At 49.8% G+C, this 17786-nt stretch overlaps 6 protein-coding genes across 6 annotated transcripts; 4 read left to right on the forward strand and 2 right to left on the reverse strand.

Moving 5' to 3' along the window:
• Positions 1–205: 205 nt before the first annotated feature.
• MDR1_1 (GTPase-activating protein) lies at positions 206–5447 on the forward strand (the record flags this gene model as incomplete). Its single annotated transcript, XM_033568742.1, has 9 exons — positions 206–493; positions 554–820; positions 886–905; positions 961–1292; positions 1345–1386; positions 1441–1653; positions 2760–3399; positions 3456–4640; positions 4802–5447. 9 exons carry the CDS (start codon positions 206–208, stop codon positions 5445–5447), a joined length of 3633 nt encoding a protein of 1210 aa, XP_033427548.1.
• Positions 5448–5682: 235 nt separating this feature from the next.
• On the reverse strand, positions 5683–6426 carry ATNIH1004_004071 (HAD family hydrolase; the record flags this gene model as incomplete). Its single annotated transcript, XM_033568743.1, has 1 exon — positions 5683–6426. The coding sequence occupies one exon, from the start codon at positions 6424–6426 to the stop codon at positions 5683–5685; it is 744 nt and encodes a 247-aa protein (XP_033427549.1).
• Positions 6427–7115: 689 nt separating this feature from the next.
• On the forward strand, positions 7116–8005 carry ATNIH1004_004072 (uncharacterized protein; the record flags this gene model as incomplete). Its single annotated transcript, XM_033568744.1, has 5 exons — positions 7116–7289; positions 7358–7369; positions 7418–7569; positions 7669–7721; positions 7785–8005. 5 exons carry the CDS (start codon positions 7116–7118, stop codon positions 8003–8005), a joined length of 612 nt encoding a protein of 203 aa, XP_033427550.1.
• Positions 8006–8340: 335 nt separating this feature from the next.
• pld2 (putative phospholipase D (PLD)) lies at positions 8341–12115 on the forward strand (the record flags this gene model as incomplete). The annotated part of the gene is made up of 7 exons (XM_033568745.1): positions 8341–8529; positions 8595–9015; positions 9068–9211; positions 9271–10089; positions 10133–10631; positions 10655–11378; positions 11429–12115. 7 exons carry the CDS (start codon positions 8341–8343, stop codon positions 12113–12115), a joined length of 3483 nt encoding a protein of 1160 aa, XP_033427551.1.
• A 1115-nt stretch (positions 12116–13230) lies between these two features.
• On the reverse strand, positions 13231–15332 carry ATNIH1004_004074 (uncharacterized protein; the record flags this gene model as incomplete). Its single annotated transcript, XM_033568746.1, has 2 exons — positions 13231–14319; positions 14367–15332. The coding sequence occupies 2 exons, from the start codon at positions 15330–15332 to the stop codon at positions 13231–13233; spliced, it is 2055 nt and encodes a 684-aa protein (XP_033427552.1).
• A 1165-nt stretch (positions 15333–16497) lies between these two features.
• On the forward strand, positions 16498–16968 carry ATNIH1004_004075 (serine palmitoyltransferase small subunit family protein; the record flags this gene model as incomplete). The annotated part of the gene is made up of 1 exon (XM_033568747.1): positions 16498–16968. One exon carries the CDS (start codon positions 16498–16500, stop codon positions 16966–16968), a length of 471 nt encoding a protein of 156 aa, XP_033427553.1.
• Between the last annotated feature and the right edge of the window lie 818 nt (positions 16969–17786).

The raw sequence follows: 17786 nt of genomic DNA on the forward strand, positions 1-17786 counted from the left end.
TAAATATGGCTATATATGTAGCTAACTCTACTATCAAGTTCTTTATTCATACAATTTTCCCGGTCAGATTATCGATTCGCTACTGCGTGCCAGCAGCTGAATGGATATCATACTTCGCGAAAGCGTATTCGGGCGTTTGCTCAACTACATGTCTGGCGGTAGAGTCTTCCCATATCCTCCGCCAGACTTTGCAAAAGTTGAAGCTATGCCAGCTTCAAATACATCCATATCATTGAAAACGCTGGAGCAGACTCAGACAGATACGGTGGATTTCGTCGGACCTGGCGACCCTGACATCCCGAGAAATTGGCCCACGATAGCAAAAACAGCGGTCATGGTGGATGTCATGTTTTTGAACTTTAGCTTTTATGCCGCATCGGCGGTCTTCACCCCGAGTATACCGGAGATTAAAAAGAAGTTTGGTGCGACTACTGCAGAGGGAACTTTAGGGTTGTCGCTCTTTGTTATCGCCTATGGTATTGGACCACTGATTGTACGTTTTTCTTTAACTTTGACTGAATCACAATGAAACTAATACGATGGTATTCATTAGCTTTCTCCTCTGTCTAATCTCCCTGGTGTTGGGCGTTCGCCGGTCTATCTCCTTGGATGTCTGGCTTTCTGCCTGGTCAACATCGGCACTGCTCTTGCAAAAAACTTACACACAATATTGATTCTTCGATTCTTCGGTGGCTTGGTTGGAAGTACTCCCATCAGCGTAGGAGGTGCCTCTCTCATGGAGGTATACGGTCCAGCAGAAGTTCCCTACGCTATTGCTCTGTACGCCGTCAGCGGGATTTGTGGGCCAGTTCTGGGACCGGTAAGTAGTTTCACATGCATATTAGGTGGATTTGGATTGTCAGGGCTAATACATTTCTCATTCAGATCCTTGGGACATTGGTGATGTTTGTATAGTCCCATTTAGCATCCCCAAGCAGCTAGTCACTAACCAAATCGTAGCGGTCGATGGCATATATGGTCGGCTACCCTCTGGCTTCTGGCTGGGATTACTGCCTTCACAACAGTATTGATCTTCTTTACCCTGCCCGAGACTCTGGCATCAAACATTCTTCTTCGTCGCGCGCAACGACTTCGAGCGCAGACTGGAGACCCAGCGTACCGAATCCAAGCTGAAATCGATTCGTCAGACTCCCACTTTGTCGTTGAGCTTATCAAAGGGACCCTGGCTGATCTCACATTGGCATGTACGGATCCGGTTATTCTTTTTGTTAATCTCCACACGATGCTGATCTACGGAGTTTTATATCTGTGGTTCGAGTTCTTTCCCTTTGGTAAGTATTCTACAATCGAATTCCAATATGTCCTATCTAACAAGCTGCATAGTTTTCGATGGGACCTACCATTTCTCTGAAATTCACCAAGCACGTATGTCATGCCCAGCTATTTACGTACGTCCGCACGATTTTAACCCTCCTCAAGTCGCATTCTTCGGCATCATGGTCGGCGCAGTCATATCTGTCATTGCCTACATTCTCTGGCTAAAATTCTCCTACCAACCCCGAAAACTCACAGCAGACGCCATCGTCGAGCCAGAAGCACGACTCATTCCGGGCCAAATCGGCGCCATCTGCATCCCGATCTGCTTATTTATGTTCGCATGGACATCCCGCGAAAGGCACGTTTTCCCTCCAGGTATTGCATGAAAATGGTTGGTACAGAAGCTTATATAAAGACAGTGTACACTGGATTGTTCCCATCATCGCCACTGCACTCTTCGCGCCGGGGTTTTATCTCACTTTTCAGTCCATTCTCAATTACGTGGGAGAATCGTACCCCAGGTATGTGGCTAGCGCGTTTGCTGGAAACACGTTCTTTCGGAGTTCGTTTGGAGGCGCACTTCCTTTGGCGGCGCCGAGGATGCTGCAATCTCTTGGAATTGGATGGGCGTCGAGTACGCTGGGGTTTCTTTCTATTGCAATGGTCCCATTGCCGTTTATCTTGGAAAGGGCAGGTTGTTTCATCTGCAGGTTGAGGAGCTGGGCTAATGTTTTATAGTATGGGAAGAGACTTCGGTCTTGGAGTCGATATGCCAACTAGTTTAAGCATGCATGTCCTGAAACTAGAAGGGATTGAGTATATAAGGGTTCAAGTGGTGAGATTGGGATGCTAGAATAGATTGAAACGGTATTAAAGAGGTAGATGTATATTCATAAAAGTTTCCGATAAAGGGGTAGTAATTGAACTGATATGCAAACCAATAAGCGGAGGCAATGAGAATAATAATATTTAGTATACTTTCAATGCACATTACTATACTATATAGTCTGCTAATCGTCAACAGATCAAAATATCCAAACTGATTCACGGCTCAGCAAGAAAAGGTAACCCAACTGGATCAAAGCACGCAAAGGGGGCCAAAGAGGTCAAAGAGAGTTTTTATCTTCGTATTGATGGCTGGCTTCGTGGGGCCGATTCCATCGTGTTATTGGCGACGATGTGAAGGCTCCCACTCCCCTATTCGTCTGGCATATCCACTCCATGGACGTTCCCAAAACTATATGTTCTGACACAGCATTATATACTCCATAGTTAGACCTTGTTATCGTAACTGTGGGAACGTGAACGGGTTTCTGTCAGGCTGTGATGGAACGGAGTCGGACTTTGGATCAGCAAGGCAACTCGCGCTAAGGAGGATCTGGAAAGACAGGAACCATCGTGCTTGTCGTCTCTCACCTTTGAGTTCTGATCACAATTAATCGCAGACAAATGATCAGTAATGGCGATTGAACCTTTTACAGATAACATGCTGCCTCAGGACGCGGCGGACAACAAGCAATTGCAATGTCCGAAGATGCAGCAGAGAACACTCACTGAGCCGTCAACGGACTCAAGCGATACAGAAGTGACATCTGACGCTTTGGAGAAAGCGCCTCTTCAGAGAGACCGTCGATTCTGCTGGTTTCAGAATCGAACCCGTCCATCAACCCCATTGCCATGGATGAAGCGGATGCATTTCCCAGAAGGAGAAGAATGGGTCAAAGGCGTAGTCTTCTCCACACGATGGGTCGGTCTAGTCCTCATCATAAACGTGATTCTGTTCATCGTTGCAGTCGTCATGGGCTACTCGGGTTCCAGATCCTCCAACGATAAATCCACGATGTCTACGGCGATTTACGACGGGAGGTGTTCGGTATCAGGAGGCTGGGCTACAGGACTGCATGCGCTGATCAATATCCTCAGCACCGCTCTGCTGGCAACCAGTAGTTACACCATGCAGTGTTTGAGTGCGCCATCACGCGAGGATATTGACAAGGCCCATGCGAAGGGGGAGTGGCTGGACGTTGGGACTTTCAGCTACCGGAACGTCGCCGCCATGGATATCCGACGCAAGGTGATCTGGTTGGTCCTTCTGTTGACCTCGATACCAATTCATTTGATGTTAGTCACTCATGTCTTAGTTATCCTGGTGTCCGATGGGAAATAACGATGAATAGGTATAACTCGGTTGTCTTCTCATCCATGGCCACAAACCTGTATGGAATCGTTTTCATTCCCGACGACCTAGGAATCAACGAGCCCATATATGCCGACAATAGAACCGCAGGTCTAATTGGCGATGCTCTGGGCTACAGGGCACAGGAGTTGCAAATGGAGATATTCAACGGTACCTTGAGAAACCTGACCCTGCAGGATTGCGTGGACGCATACGCAGTCGAGTACAACACCCATCGAAAAACCCTCGTGTTGGTCGCCGACCGCAAGTATTTCCGTAATTTCTCCAGTCTACGGTCGTACTATGAAGACTCCAGCCAGAGCTATTACGCCTACAATTCCTACCGATACTCGTGGATGTGCTCCGAACATCCACCTTCCTGCACAAAAGACGGTGTGATGGGGCTGATCGATCAAAGCCAATGGACTGTTTTCGCTCAGCATTGGGAATATCGAAACTGGATCTTTGATGCACCCGCCTGGGATGGGACAATGAGAATATTCTCATGTCAGTATAACGAGTTAGGGGCTGTCTATGACAAGAACCTGGACCCCATGGAGACGTCGTTAGGCAACGATCTGAAAACACTCTGCTACTATGTTGCCCTACAGAATCCCAATCAAGAGCAGTTGGACGCGTACCTGTCCACTCCTGCGCACTGGAGGAATGGCTCATGGGCGTCTCAGGTTTCGTACCGGTGGGAGAACTACACAAGGTACATTGCTGGAGTGGGACCAGCCCCTGTTATCAACATCCCCATTTCCCATTGCATGAGCAAGGAGGTCGATGAACGGTGCCAGCTGCTGTTCAGCCTGCCAATCGGTCTAGTCGTCATCATGTGCAACGTGATCAAGCTGGTATTTATTTGCCTGGCAGTCAACACGAAGAGAAAAGAGATATTCTTGACTGTTGGCGATGCGATAGCGTCTTTCCTCGCTGAACCCGACCCAGCCACCAGACATCTGCTCTATGTTCAGTCCCAGGTCGATGTTGATCGTTGCTCACAGGAACACATGTCCATGGGCCGTAGAGTGACCTCCTGGGTTTCCCGAAACCTGTGCAGCCATGGACGCACACGTTCCTCATTCCTCATTGCAACAGACTCTTCATCTCGCCCAATTCCATCGCGGCGAAAGAGATGGTACCAGGCAGCTAGTCCGGAACACTGGACGATCCTCCTCTTCATGTAAGTCATCTTATCCCATTGCAACCCTCCGTTCTGAACGATGTTAGTATTATTTCTTCCTTTACTGCTTCTACCATTCTCTTCTATATCGGAAGCGGCACACGCTATCATAACGAAGTCACCCTGAAAACCTCCTGGGAAGTCGGTTTTGGAAAACCCAGCTCTGTCGCCATGATCGGCCAGGCCGCCCAGAGTGTCATGCAAGCCGTGCTGCTTAGCAACACCCCGCAGCTCTTACTCTCCATCATATATTTTCTCAGCAATAGCATCTTAACCAACATGCTCGTGGCAGCCGAATACAATGACTACGCCATCCATCGGAAGCCGCTGCGCGTCTCCTGGCCCCGGGCCCAACAGCGGTCGACGCGCTACCTCAGTCTGCCTTACCGGTACCGGGGACCGTTCGTCGTGGTGGCGGTTGCGCTGCACTGGCTGATATCTCAGAGTCTTTTCTTTCTCCAGGTTCGAGTTTTTGATATCGATGGCACTGTCATTGATCGTTGGAGCACCACACGCTGCGGGTATTCGCTTGTCGCCTTGCTTACTACCATTATTGTTGGTGCGATCGCTACCATCGCTTTTCTGGTGCTGGGGTTGCGAAAGTACAAGTCGAATATGCCGTTGCCTCTGTATAGTAGTGTGGAGATCAGTGCAGCTTGCCATCCTCCTCAAGATGATAAGGACTCAGCGCTGAAGCCGGTAATGTGGGGAGCTGTGGCTGAATCCAAGCTGGACCAGAGCTTGACGGAGTTGAGATATTACACATTTACGTCGAAGGAAGTCATTCCCCCGGATCACTGTAGTTGACCATAATAGTCAATGTGAATGGTTGATTCATTGTTTAAAACGTTGACATGAACAGAACTTGGTAGGTATCTGCCACAATCCTCCAGTATCTGCCATAGTGACTGTTCAGCCTGTATTCCGGTCGAAGCCAGGAATGGTGATCGAAATCAAGATTCTGCTCATTCGCCAAAATCCATCAAGCCGGATATTCAACCCTGGCTTAAAGGGGTATTCTTTCTTCTATCAAAAACCGAACTCAAGGACTCTCTAGCATCAGACTCAACGTGGTCAAAGAATTCACACGCAAATCCAACGGATCATGCAATTGAGACGGGCCGCTTTGATCATACAGCACTGCCAAAATACCAACCTCGCGAGCGGGAAGCACATCGCGAGATTCGTTATCCCCCATGTACAGCATATCCTGCGCTGAAATAGCAAATCTCCGCAACACGAGAGGAAACAACCCGTCTACCTTGGATACCCCCATTCCATTAGAAGTCACCAGAAGATCGACATACGGCAGTAGTCCGAGTTCATTCAGAGTCCATTCCTGGGAATCCTGCGGCCCCTCCGTGATGACCAGGACATATTTTCCGAGTCGTTTAATCGTCTGGAGGAGTTGAAACGCCCCCGGTTTTAACCGCAACGCTTCCTTCAGACGAGTCTGGTAGATACGGACAAGAGAATCAACCTTCTCATCCGACGAGGGGATTACGTGACGGTGAAGCAAACGAGAGAATCGATCCCGTCGATACTCGAGAGAGGTTTTCCCGTCGGTGAATGCCGATACATCGGCCGTACGGGCAAGAATGTCTCTGTAGGTGGTTTTAAGGGCGCCAATGCTGACCCCGGTTTCCTGGTGGATGGTTTGGAATACGGCGGTGGAGGCGGTGGTTGAGGCGTTGCGGAATTCATGCAGCGTGTCGTCGAGGTCGAATGCGTACCACGTTTTGGTGGATAGATGGGTGGTGTAGGATTCTGTGGGATTGCGGTCCATGGTCTATGTATTAATTGTTTAAATAGTACAGTGTTAAATAAGAATATATCGGAAGGTGGGCATATAGGGATACTATTGTTCTTAGCGTGGATTGTGTCATTGCGGCAGGAGTTGCGTAATACGAGGTTATTTTGAGTCACCCATTCTTATGTATCCGTAGATGAAGTAGTAAAAGATATACAATAATGATATTCTAGTGATATATACCGCTATTGCCGAATATAAGTTATTCACCAAGGCATGAAATAGATAATGTAGCGTGCAGTATAAAGCATGAGACAGAGCTGTACTATGACAAGAACCAAAAAACCAACAATAAATTAGATAGAATAAAGAAGGACCAATAAATGAATGAAAACTCTAGTGAACTTTCTCTGGGCAGTCTCATAAGGTCTAGAAAATCCCAGGTCTCTTATCCACATTTTGTGCATCTAAAAGTTTAACTTCCAAAATCCCGATGTACAGTACATCATAGCCAGGATAGTTATTTCTGATGAGATGACTATGTGGTTGCTTCCAAGATATTAACCAACTATATGTTTTCATATACGACCAGTACTCTCGCATGAGGGTTTAGTCAGCTAGTCGTTGCACATGTAGCTATCTGTGTAGCCAAGTTACAACCCGTCCAACTCATCAAGCAGACCTTTTCTTTCTTTTCTTGAGCTGACAGTTTCCTGTCAGTAATCATGATGATGCAGGCTGTCGTTCATGATTTACACCCCAAACACGTAACAATTTTTCAGAGAGCCCTTTATTGCATCCTGGACTCCCTATTCGCAGGCTACGCTTGCGCGCAGATTGTCGACTGTCTCCCCACACGTAAAGACTTCGAAGAGAGTATGGCTTCGAAATTGAACAGCGTGTTCAACCTACCGCAGAAACATTCAAGATAGTCAAGATTTAAAAGACACCAACACCGGGTCTCCAGATCGACGCGGACGTGAGTGGCTGTACCATTGATGCAATACAACACCTAACAACTTCATAGGTGGTTCAAGAGTATCAGAATGCTGCCATCAGCACTTTGGATTTCCAGCTGCGACTCTTCGAAATGGTGGGAGTCATGTTGCATGATATCGCTGCACATCTCTTCAACAATACACACGTACAAAGATCCTCATCGAGATTGAACCTCAATATGTAAGATGACTGCGATACCCACCTACCTACAACACTTCCACTACACCAACTCCGACCAATAACCCTTGGGTATCCCCGATATACTGGGATACTGGGCAGAAAGCCAGATTCTCGGAGGGTCGTTGGCTTTCGACCGTGGAGAGTCAGAGATGGTGAGCTTCTTTCTATACTCCGTATTCATTGTTTAATCTATAATGCGTCGGTTGACCCTTTAGTCGGGATGTCTATCTACACCCGAAGATTTCGCGTATTCCAGCTATCCAAGTCCCAGATACAGCAATTTCTGGATTTATGCGTGGGCGAGGAGCCCTTCGCATGTCCCCTGCCCTTCAAGGCCGAAAGTGAGGCCAGGAGAGCCTTTGCAGATTTCGCAAGGGACGAGCACATTTTCCGCAAGAAACGGGACTGCATGCCACCACTGCGAATCCTTGGGTGAACGTTCCACACAAGATGACGTGCAGAGGACCATCCAGTCTTGTTGGAGGATATCCAGCAAAGATCCGACGAATAGTTATTAATAGAAGGCCATAAGATCCTGCTGTAATGTACATGAATGAATGCTCCGCCACAAACGGTGCAGCCTAAAAAATGGCGCCGCAGATAGCGGGGCAATCGGGCAACGTGCCGTCATCTGTTTCTTTTCTCTTTCTCTTTTATTTAATCTCTATTAATCTCTATTTTGTCCGTACTCTATCTCAATTTATCTTCTTTCATCGATCCTATTGTTATTTTTGATTCTCATTGTATTTCTGTGTTGCATGTAGTCTATCCATGTCGCAGCGTGAGGACCCTCTGGCCTATGGCCATTACTACTCTAAGGAATCATCGCGAGGTGCAGGAAATGACAGCGCTCGGGGTTTCGTTGGTGACACCTTCAAGAAACTGAAGGAAACCTACAAAGCCCATCATCCCCCTCAAGGCCAGGCACCACCACCGCAGTCCAACCCGGGATCCTACGGGGTAAGTGAACCCAACGTCGTCCTATTTGTTTCCTTGTCCTTGGAGACTAACATCACCAGTCGCAGGGTTACCAGGCCCAGAGTCAGCAGCCGCAGAATTACCAGCCCCAGAGCTACCAGTCCCAGGGCTCCTCACAAAACTATCCTCCGACCGGTAGTTCCGCCGCCTACCAGGAACCTCCGTACCAAGGAAACCAGCAAGGAAGACCCAGTAAACCAAGAACACAAGATAAGGTTCACGGATTGCTGGGGAAACTTCAGGGCACCGTCACCGGTTATGGGAACGAATTTGCACAGCGTTTGGGAACGGCTCTCGATCCCCAGGCATACGCCGAATATGGGAGGCCCCAGACCCAGCATCGGTTCAACAGCTTTGCACCCGATCGCCAGGGTAACGAGGTGAAGTGGTACGTAGACGGGTGCTCCTATTTCTGGGCCGTTTCCAAGGCGTTGGAAAGTGCCCGAGAGTCTATTTGGATTCTGGACTGTAGGTTTGCTTGTACCCATATGGAGTTGATCTGTCCGCTAACAGTCGTCAGGGTGGCTGTCTCCAGAACTGTACCTGCGACGACCCGCGGCTAAGAATGAGCAATACCGGCTGGATCGGATGTTGCAGGCAGCAGCACAGCGGGGCGTGCGAGTAAACATCATCGTCTACAAGGAGGTCACTCAAGCATTGACTCGTAAGTAGTCGTCGTTAGAAGATGCAGCTAGTGAAAGAAAGTATACTAACACATAAAAGTCTCCTCCGCTCATACGAAGCACCATCTTGAAGAACTGCATCCCAATATTGCCGTGTTCCGGCACCCCGACCATCTACCCGACGGCCAGGAGCTGGCTTCCTCGATCACGTCGTCGCTTCAGAATTTCTCCTTGGATGCCAAAAATCTCGCCAAGATGTCGGGTGAAGCCCTCAAGGGCCTCTACGGCATGCATGAAGACATGATTCTCTACTGGGCACACCATGAGAAGCTCTGTCTGATCGATGGTCGGACGGCGTTCATGGGTGGTCTGGATTTGTGTTTCGGGCGCTGGGATACCAACCAGCACACATTGACAGATGTGCACCCCGAGAACTTGGACGAAATTGTATTCCCCGGCCAGGATTACAACAATGCCCGCATTCTGGATTTCCAGGATGTGGCTCAATGGGAGAAGAACCAGTTGGATCGGAAGAATGCGTCTCGCATGGGCTGGTCCGACGTGGCCGTCAGCCTGCACGGCCACGTCGTCGAGGACCTGCGGCGGCATTTTATGGAACGGTGGAACTTCATCTACGATACGAAATACCACTCTCGTCAGAACCCAAAATACGCCCGACTGGCACTGTACGGTCGACCCAGCCGACCGAGCTCATCGACTGGCCCGCATCAAGCGCCCCAGCAGGCGCCCCAACAACCACCGACTCAGCAGCAACCGGCGGTTCAGCAGGCCGCTCAGCAGACGGGCACTCAGCAGGTGGATGCTCAGCAGGTGGGCAGTCAACAGCAGGGATTTCAGCAACCGGCTTTCTCGCCGCAGGCTGGTGGAGGGCTGTCGATGATCCCCCCCTACTCCACCAGTATCTAGCAAGCCCATTCCACCGAGCTACCAGCCGTCCCCAGCAGGACAATCGCCATCGCCAGATCCTCCTCCTGCCTACAGTTATTCTGGGGGTTCCTTCCCACCGCCACCTCCCGGACCACCACCGACTCAATCCGAACCGGCTCAGAGTCAGACCCAGACCCAGCAAGGCCAAACCCAGGTGCCTTACTTCTCCCCTCCTCCTACTCAAGGAGTCCAGGCAGGTCAAGCATCGCCCCAGGCTCATGCCCAGTCGCCGGGCCAATACCAGACTCCCTACTATGCGCCTCCGCCAACTCAAGCCAGTCAATCAACGCCACAAACACAAACCCGCGGTGTCGATGATTACTATCAAGGCACACGAGGCTACGGTGACCAGGACCGGGGCTTTGCGCCCCAGCGTTTCCGTGAGGAGCTGACCCAGTATGGAAACGTGCTTCGCGGTCAACTGGCCGGTCAGATCCACCAGTATCAGGATCGGCTGACAGCCATTGGGGGGGGTCCAATTCTCAGCCCCGAGGAAACATGTGTTGCCAAATCGTGCGCAGCTGTGCCAAATGGAGCCACGGAACCCCCACCGAACATTCGATTGCCGATGCCTACGAGGCGATCATCCGCAACAGCGAGCACTTCATCTATATCGAGAATCAATTCTTCATCACGGCGACCGGCGACGCGCAGAAACCAGTCCAAAACAAGATCGGCGCAGCCATTGTGGAGCGAATCCTGCGTGCAGCGCGGGCAGGCCAGAAATACAAAGTCATCGTTGTCATCCCATCCGTGCCCTGTTTCGCCGGTGATCTGTCTGACGAGTCGAGCCTGGGAACCCGGGCCATTATGGAATTTCAGTACAACTCTATCAATCGGGGAGGGAACAGCATCATGGAGCTCATCGCCAAAGAGGGCTACAACCCCATGGAATATATCCGATTCTACAACCTGCGCAATTACGACCGCATCAACATCAGTGGGTCGTTGGTGCAGGCCGAACAACAGAGCGGCGTCAACTACGAAGATGCTCGCAAGCAGCATGACATGACGGCCGTTGGACAAGGCGGTTACGGTCCAGGGGCTCTTCGCACTGCATTCGATACCAGCGCCCCCTTCCAGCAATACCAGCATGCAGCCCGCGAGATTGGTGGTGCTAAATCCGGCTCTGGTCGCTGGGACAGTGTGAGCGAGTGCTACATGCTGAATGGACCCGACATCCGCAACGTGCCCTGGGACGGCCCAAGTGACGCTGAGATTGATGCCTTTGTGACCGAGGAGCTCTACGTTCATTCCAAGGTATATTACCGTGTCCTTCTATACTCACAGGGATGATACTGACGACGCAGGTCATGATTGCCGACGACCGTGTGGTGATCTGCGGATCCGCTAATCTGAACGATCGGTCCCAGCTTGGGGATCACGACTCGGAACTCGCCATCATTATCGAGGACTTTACCCCGGTGCAGTCCAGCATGAACGGCAAGCCCTGGACGGCGAGTCGCTTCGCGTCATCGTTGCGACGACAGCTCTTCCGCAAGCATCTCGGTCTTCTGCCCGTGCAGAACCACCAGCAACCGGACGCGAATTTCGAGCCCGCCGGGGTCCCCAACCAGTTTGACTTCGACGCGCCCGAGAGCAAACTCGTGGCGGATCCCCTGGCGGACACGATGCAGAGTCTGTGGAATACGCGGGCGCGAACCAACACGGACGTCTTCCGTAAGGTGTTCCACTCGGTTCCGGACGACCATATTCGCAACTGGGCGACGTACAAGGAGTTCTATGGATATTACTTCCACCATGCGGACAAGCAGGCGTTCGGTGCAGAGCATGACGGGCCGCGGGCTCGGTACCGGTATGGGCATGTGGTGCGGGATGACTTCCCCGCGGGACCGGAGGGAGTGCAGCAAGTTAAGGAGCTGCTCAGTCAGGTGAAGGGCACATTGGTGGAGATGCCGTTGATGTTTTTGATCGAGGAGGATGTGGCGAAGGAGGGATTGATGCTTAACGATTTGACGGAAGCGATCTATACGTGATGTGAGTATGGATTGAGCCAATGACAGCCAGTTGAATACACAGTCTTAAAGATATGACGTAAGATCCGATGGTATTGTTCTTGAACAACAATACTTAGTTTCTTTTCCATAGAACCATCCCAACATCAGATGAATGGCCATCTATAGACCCCAATTGAACACCTCAAGAACAATATCAAGTCCAGAATAGAATATTGTCAATACAATCTTTGTTCCATCGTCCTCAATGATCCAATATGCGTCCACACAAAAACAGAAATAAAAAAAAAGACGGGAAAAAAAAAATATAAAAAACCCGCATCATCCTCGCGGTCCTCGCCTCTCCTAATGATCATTCTGATCATTATCTACACCATTATATCATATACTACTACTATACGAAGTTGCTGTGCAACAAACAATCCCATCCAATCCAAATCAATCCATACCTGTCTGGTTAAAAACAAATCCAATGACACCCTCTGAAATAGCTCAGAACGCTGCTGCCATTAAGGGTACATCCCATATGTCTTCTATCTACTATCTTATATAAGTCATAATGTATGCTAATTAATTAATGATTGATAGCGTCTGCCGGAGGTGGCTGCGTCATCATGTAAACCACCCACTTCTAGTTCAGTTCCAGTTCAGTTCCAGTTCAGCTCCAGTTCAGCGTTAATGCGTATCGAGTCGATGAGATTATCGCTGGGATTCAATCGCCATTCATAAATGTGTCTTTTTTTTTGTTTATTTGTGTATTTACATATTTACTGATCTCGATGTACTCGTCTACTGGGTGAGGGAAAAAAATTATAAAATACAAAATACGTAGAAAAAGAGAAAAAAAGACAAAAAAATAAAAAAGGGGAAAAGGAAAAAAAGAAGATGGTGTATGAAGGGAATGAAATAAGTATATATGATTTTATTGTTTTTGTTTATGTATCAGCTATCCTGTCAATCCGCTCTTTTAGTGGTCGGAATCCACTATCGATCTTGCTCATGGGACTGGACTGGACTGGACTGAACTGAACTGGACTGGGCTCGACTTTTGTTTGAACTTGGTCATGAATGGCAGGATATCTCAATTTACTTATATATTATGGTGTCCTTGTGAGTCATATTCCTCGTATATACATCTAGGTTTCCGTATCCTTGCGGATGCGATCCACACGAGCAATATCATCAGCACTTGGCTGCGGGAACTCCGTATCAGCCCCGACGAATACCTCGCTGACCACATTCTCAACCTGCTCCAGCGCATGCGAGACCATGCCTACAGACCGTGCCATCCCCATCTCACAGATATCCTGGCCGACGCCGGCTTCGATGTGCCCATCACCACCCATCCTTGTCAGGTCCCCTTCAAAGGCGCGCAGGATGGACCGTAGTGGCTTGACGAACTGGTCGCGGAAGGGGATGTACATCTTTTCCAGCTGGAGCTGGACACGCAAATGCGGTGAGGACACTAGTATATAGTACAGATTCACAGCCGCATGGATGGAAGGCGCCAGCATCTGCGAGAATTTGATCCACGACGCCACGATATCGGAGACGTCCATCAGGAGGGTTGGGGAATTAAAGAGCAGCGGGAACAGGACGGAAAAGTAGTGTGGGCTAAGGAAAAGGTTGGATTCGTTGGGATGTGCGGCTGCAGCGAGGATTTCTTGCTTCAACCATCCAATCGCATCGCCTTTTACGGCCTGGAACTGCTGCTCCTCCAGGATGTACCGGATAAGCTTGAACCGGTCGAGATGAGACGAGTGGCTGTGGACAATGGCTCCCGGGATCCGCCGAACAGTGTTGTAGTTCTGCCGTGTTGTGCATGCCGCCAATGAGAGGACGAACTCCCTAAACTCCTTGCTGGTGGCAGGTAGTCCGATCGGTCGCTGCATGGAGACCACGGTCAATGTCAGGAGGGAGTCTAAGAGAACCTCCGGCTGCCCAAAAGCGACGTCTTCCGGCATGTTGTATCCACCCACAAAGTTGGAGAATACTCGCGCCAGGTCAGGGAAGATGGGCATCGGGGTCGACTGTCCGGACGAAAACAACTCTGACATTGCCGCTCGCGCCGCCAGTAGAAGCAGCGCTCCATGCCGTTCTAGCGGGATCTCATGCACCTGTCGCGGCGGTTCGTCGAAGTCAAGCGGGGGCGGCAGACTCTCAGCTGTCTGGGAAACAATGCCGTGAAGCTGATTGTCATCAAGACAAAAGTCTCGGGATAATGCCTAAGGAGTCAGTAAACGGGGATTCTGATCACAACGGATTCGCTTACAATTATCTTCGCCATGATCATATCTCTTTCTTTCAGATGCGTATCATTGGTGTATACTGCGGTTTTCGATGACCGGCCAGGCAAGCATGTCTCCGGATGGAACTTCTCTTGCAATCGAATGGTCCAAGACATCCCGGGGTCAGTGGGGTCCGAGAAACTCAACAGGTACGATTTAAGAAGCTCGATCAGCCCAAATTGAAGAAACCGTCGAACGAGCATCTTCTCATTGTGCTGACCTGGGTTGGGGGACTGTGTCTCCGCCTCCGGGTCGGGGGCCGAAGCCTCCGCAACCCGTAACACTCTCGGTTCGCTTGCTACCCGCGGTGGTGGAGCAGGTCTCTTGGAAGGCGACACGTCTCGAAAGAATTCCAGCAGCGCAATGGTGGTCTCATTAGTCGGCATCGACGTATAAGCCTCTAAGGCAGCCTGTAGTGAAGTAGCAAGAAAACGACTGGGCGATCTTGTCTGGATACGCGAATGGAGGACGGAGAGCATCGCAACCAACGAGTTAAACTGCAAGATATGTCGGGGAAGGTGACTAGTCTCGTCCTTGAACAGGCACTCGCCGTCCACCGTGGCATTTCCCATCTTGGTCTCTATCCCTCCCGTGGAGCTTAGGGGGATCCGAGCATTCAAATCCCCAACGTCGTGCGCCTCGTCCTCGTCCTCGTCCTCATTGATCGGTTGCAATTGCATGAGAGCGTCCGACACTCGCAAAATGACCTCTCTCGGGTTCCCCAATCTAGCGACATCCTGCAGACATTCTTGAGACTGCGGAAGCAAGGGCAGGAGCAACTGCACCAAATCCCAGCCAATATTGGTCGTTAGGTTCTCATCCTGGAGAAGCCTGTGGAGGGTAGGGAGACGGGCAGGCGTCAGTTGATATTCGAGGAGGGTGAGGTAGGTGAGATAGTCGGTGGCAGGTGGAAGAGCCTTGATAAGGGGATTATCATCTTCCTCAGCCATGGTTATGGGAGAGAGTTGCACCAATGCACGATGCTGAGATGACTTTGAGATGTCGCGGGGAAAGGAGATTGAACGGAGGGAGTGCGTCAGCGGGACGGCACAGGCACGGACGGCATGACATCACTGGTGAGGTCATCGTGAAGTCCATCCACGGTGGGAATCTGGGCCAGCAGCATGATAGTATTGACGACGAGTCACAGAAAGGACTGTCTCTGGGTATAATCCGATCATAGTAGTAGCGTAGGGTAGAGTACAGTATAGTGTCGTGTAGTATATCTAGACAGAGGCCGAATGAGTTCGATGTGGTCACCTGATCTCAAGGTCCGATGACATCGATGACTAAGACGTTCATAAATTTGTGCGAGGAAATCGACGCATTGGGAAGAGAGACGGTGGGAGACGGGATTTGAGGTCGGCAAGGACTTCCGGAAAGCAAGCATTAGATGGCATTTAATCCCTTCTAGCCCCTAGCAACTACTCCGTATGTCCATGATAACTCTCTTCCTGTTTGCGGCCGTGTATCGTAAAAGTGCCGTACGGAACCTCGAGAACCTTCGTCTGGTTGGCGGAAGTGCAGCGTCCCGTACCGTAATCCCTGTCAGCCAGTCATTTCCCTTATCTTTTTTTTTTTTTTTTTTTGCATCCGCGCCTTACCGGGCGATCCTTTTCTTTCTTCACTTCTTCTTTTCGTTACTTCCTTCCTGACACTCCCCCCGGGGCTGTAGTCTCTCTCTAGTATCTTCGTCCTTGGTTGTGTTTCATCCGGTGTCAGCAAACCTCCCAAAAAATAGCCAATTTAGCCCTTACGTGTGTCTTTTTTATTGTTATTTTTATTTTTATTTTTTTTTTTTGGTTCCCTGGTCTGTCTGTACTTCAATATCCTTACCCGTGCGTTGCGACATCACTCCTTTGTCTTTCGATGAACGGCACCTAACAGGACTCCTCGTGAATCCGCTGCCCATACATTGAAGCTGTCGGGGACACCCGCCCACCCACGGTTGTACGACATTTAAACATAATTATACGGCAATCTGTAAAACAAACAATCGCAGCTCCTCGTGCCGACGCTTAGCAGAGAATTCCAACCAGAACCTGGAAGCTTTGACCCAGCTTATAAATACACCGTCGACACGAGCTATATTTACTTTTTAATTCGGGCACCGCCATGGCCACCGAGATGCAATCTTTCTACTCCCCGTCGACGTCGACGCACAATTCCTCCCATGCGTCGGCAACGGTGGATGAGCTGATCAATAAGTACTCTTCCACCATGTCTGCCTCCGCAAATGCCCCCGGGGTCAGCCAAATCATGGCCGGGAATCCTCATCGAGGTATTCTGCGACGGGCCGTTGATCGGGTCCGTCTGGAGTATTACCGCTACGAGGTGACCTTTGGGCTATACGTCATGACGCCGGCCGAGAAGCTAGTGGCCAACACGTTTGTGATGGTAGTCTTGTCTCTTCTGCTCTGGGCCCTGCTACTCTACTTTCCCTCGCTGCTGTATCAGAAGCTGAGTCGTCTTGTGTGGCTCCTGACGGGTCATAGCAGCGCGGAGATGGGTGCCGCTCTGGGGATTTTGGATAACCATGTCAGCTCTATATCGGCATCCTTTCCGACGGAGCATGCACGATCATAAAATGTCAGGAGATCGCAGTTCCGTTCGTTCTATAATTGTCTTTCTTGGTTTATATTCCGGCCTTGGAGTTCCGAAGGCTTTCCCCAAAGCCAATTTTAGCGATGTGCGCAGTCCTTTTTTTTTTTTTTGTTGGCATTGCCCTTCCCTCTCCTGTCCGAAGTCATACTAACGGTGGATTCTCAATCAGACTACTACCTCATCTACTTCGACACAGGGGTTCACACGGGGTGTTTTTGGGTTTTACAATACATTGGATGGCAGCCTACCATGCCAATTTAATGACTTGAATGGGACAAAGAACCGGTTTCAATGGGAGTATGGGTACTATATATCAAGCGACGCATAATGTGCTGGAAGCTTGGAATGCTCCAGCCGGGAGTAATGCTTGGCTCTTTGGATTGAAGATTCCTCTCTTCGGCTTTTTTTGGTGCTTTATTTTTATTTTTATTCTTATTCATATTTTTAACTGTATAATTTGGTGGTCTGGAATTGTGATTGTGATTTGGAGATACAGGGTCTTCGGCTGTTGTATTTTGTCCATTCCATTTCCCTGTAATCGGGTCGATGTATGGGATGGACTTGATACGGCGTGGCTTAGGCCCATGGGATAGGTACACGTTAATGAATGCTTAAAGCCAAATACGAGCCCCATTGACTGCTCATGGGAATGGGCCGATTGCGTGGTTGAGTCATGTCTCATTGCCAGGCACCAAAGTAAAGAGTCGATTCGAACCAGTACTCCGTAATGGTTGAACCAAGAACAGGAAAAGTCTACCGTAGCAGGCAAGGAGTAATAAGCAATCGTCGTGAATCGAACC

The sequence above is a fragment of the Aspergillus tanneri genome (assembly GCF_003426965.1).
Source record: "Aspergillus tanneri strain NIH1004 chromosome Unknown AapTan_3_pilon_pilon_pilon, whole genome shotgun sequence".
Taxonomy (NCBI): Eukaryota; Fungi; Ascomycota; class Eurotiomycetes; order Eurotiales; family Aspergillaceae; genus Aspergillus; species Aspergillus tanneri.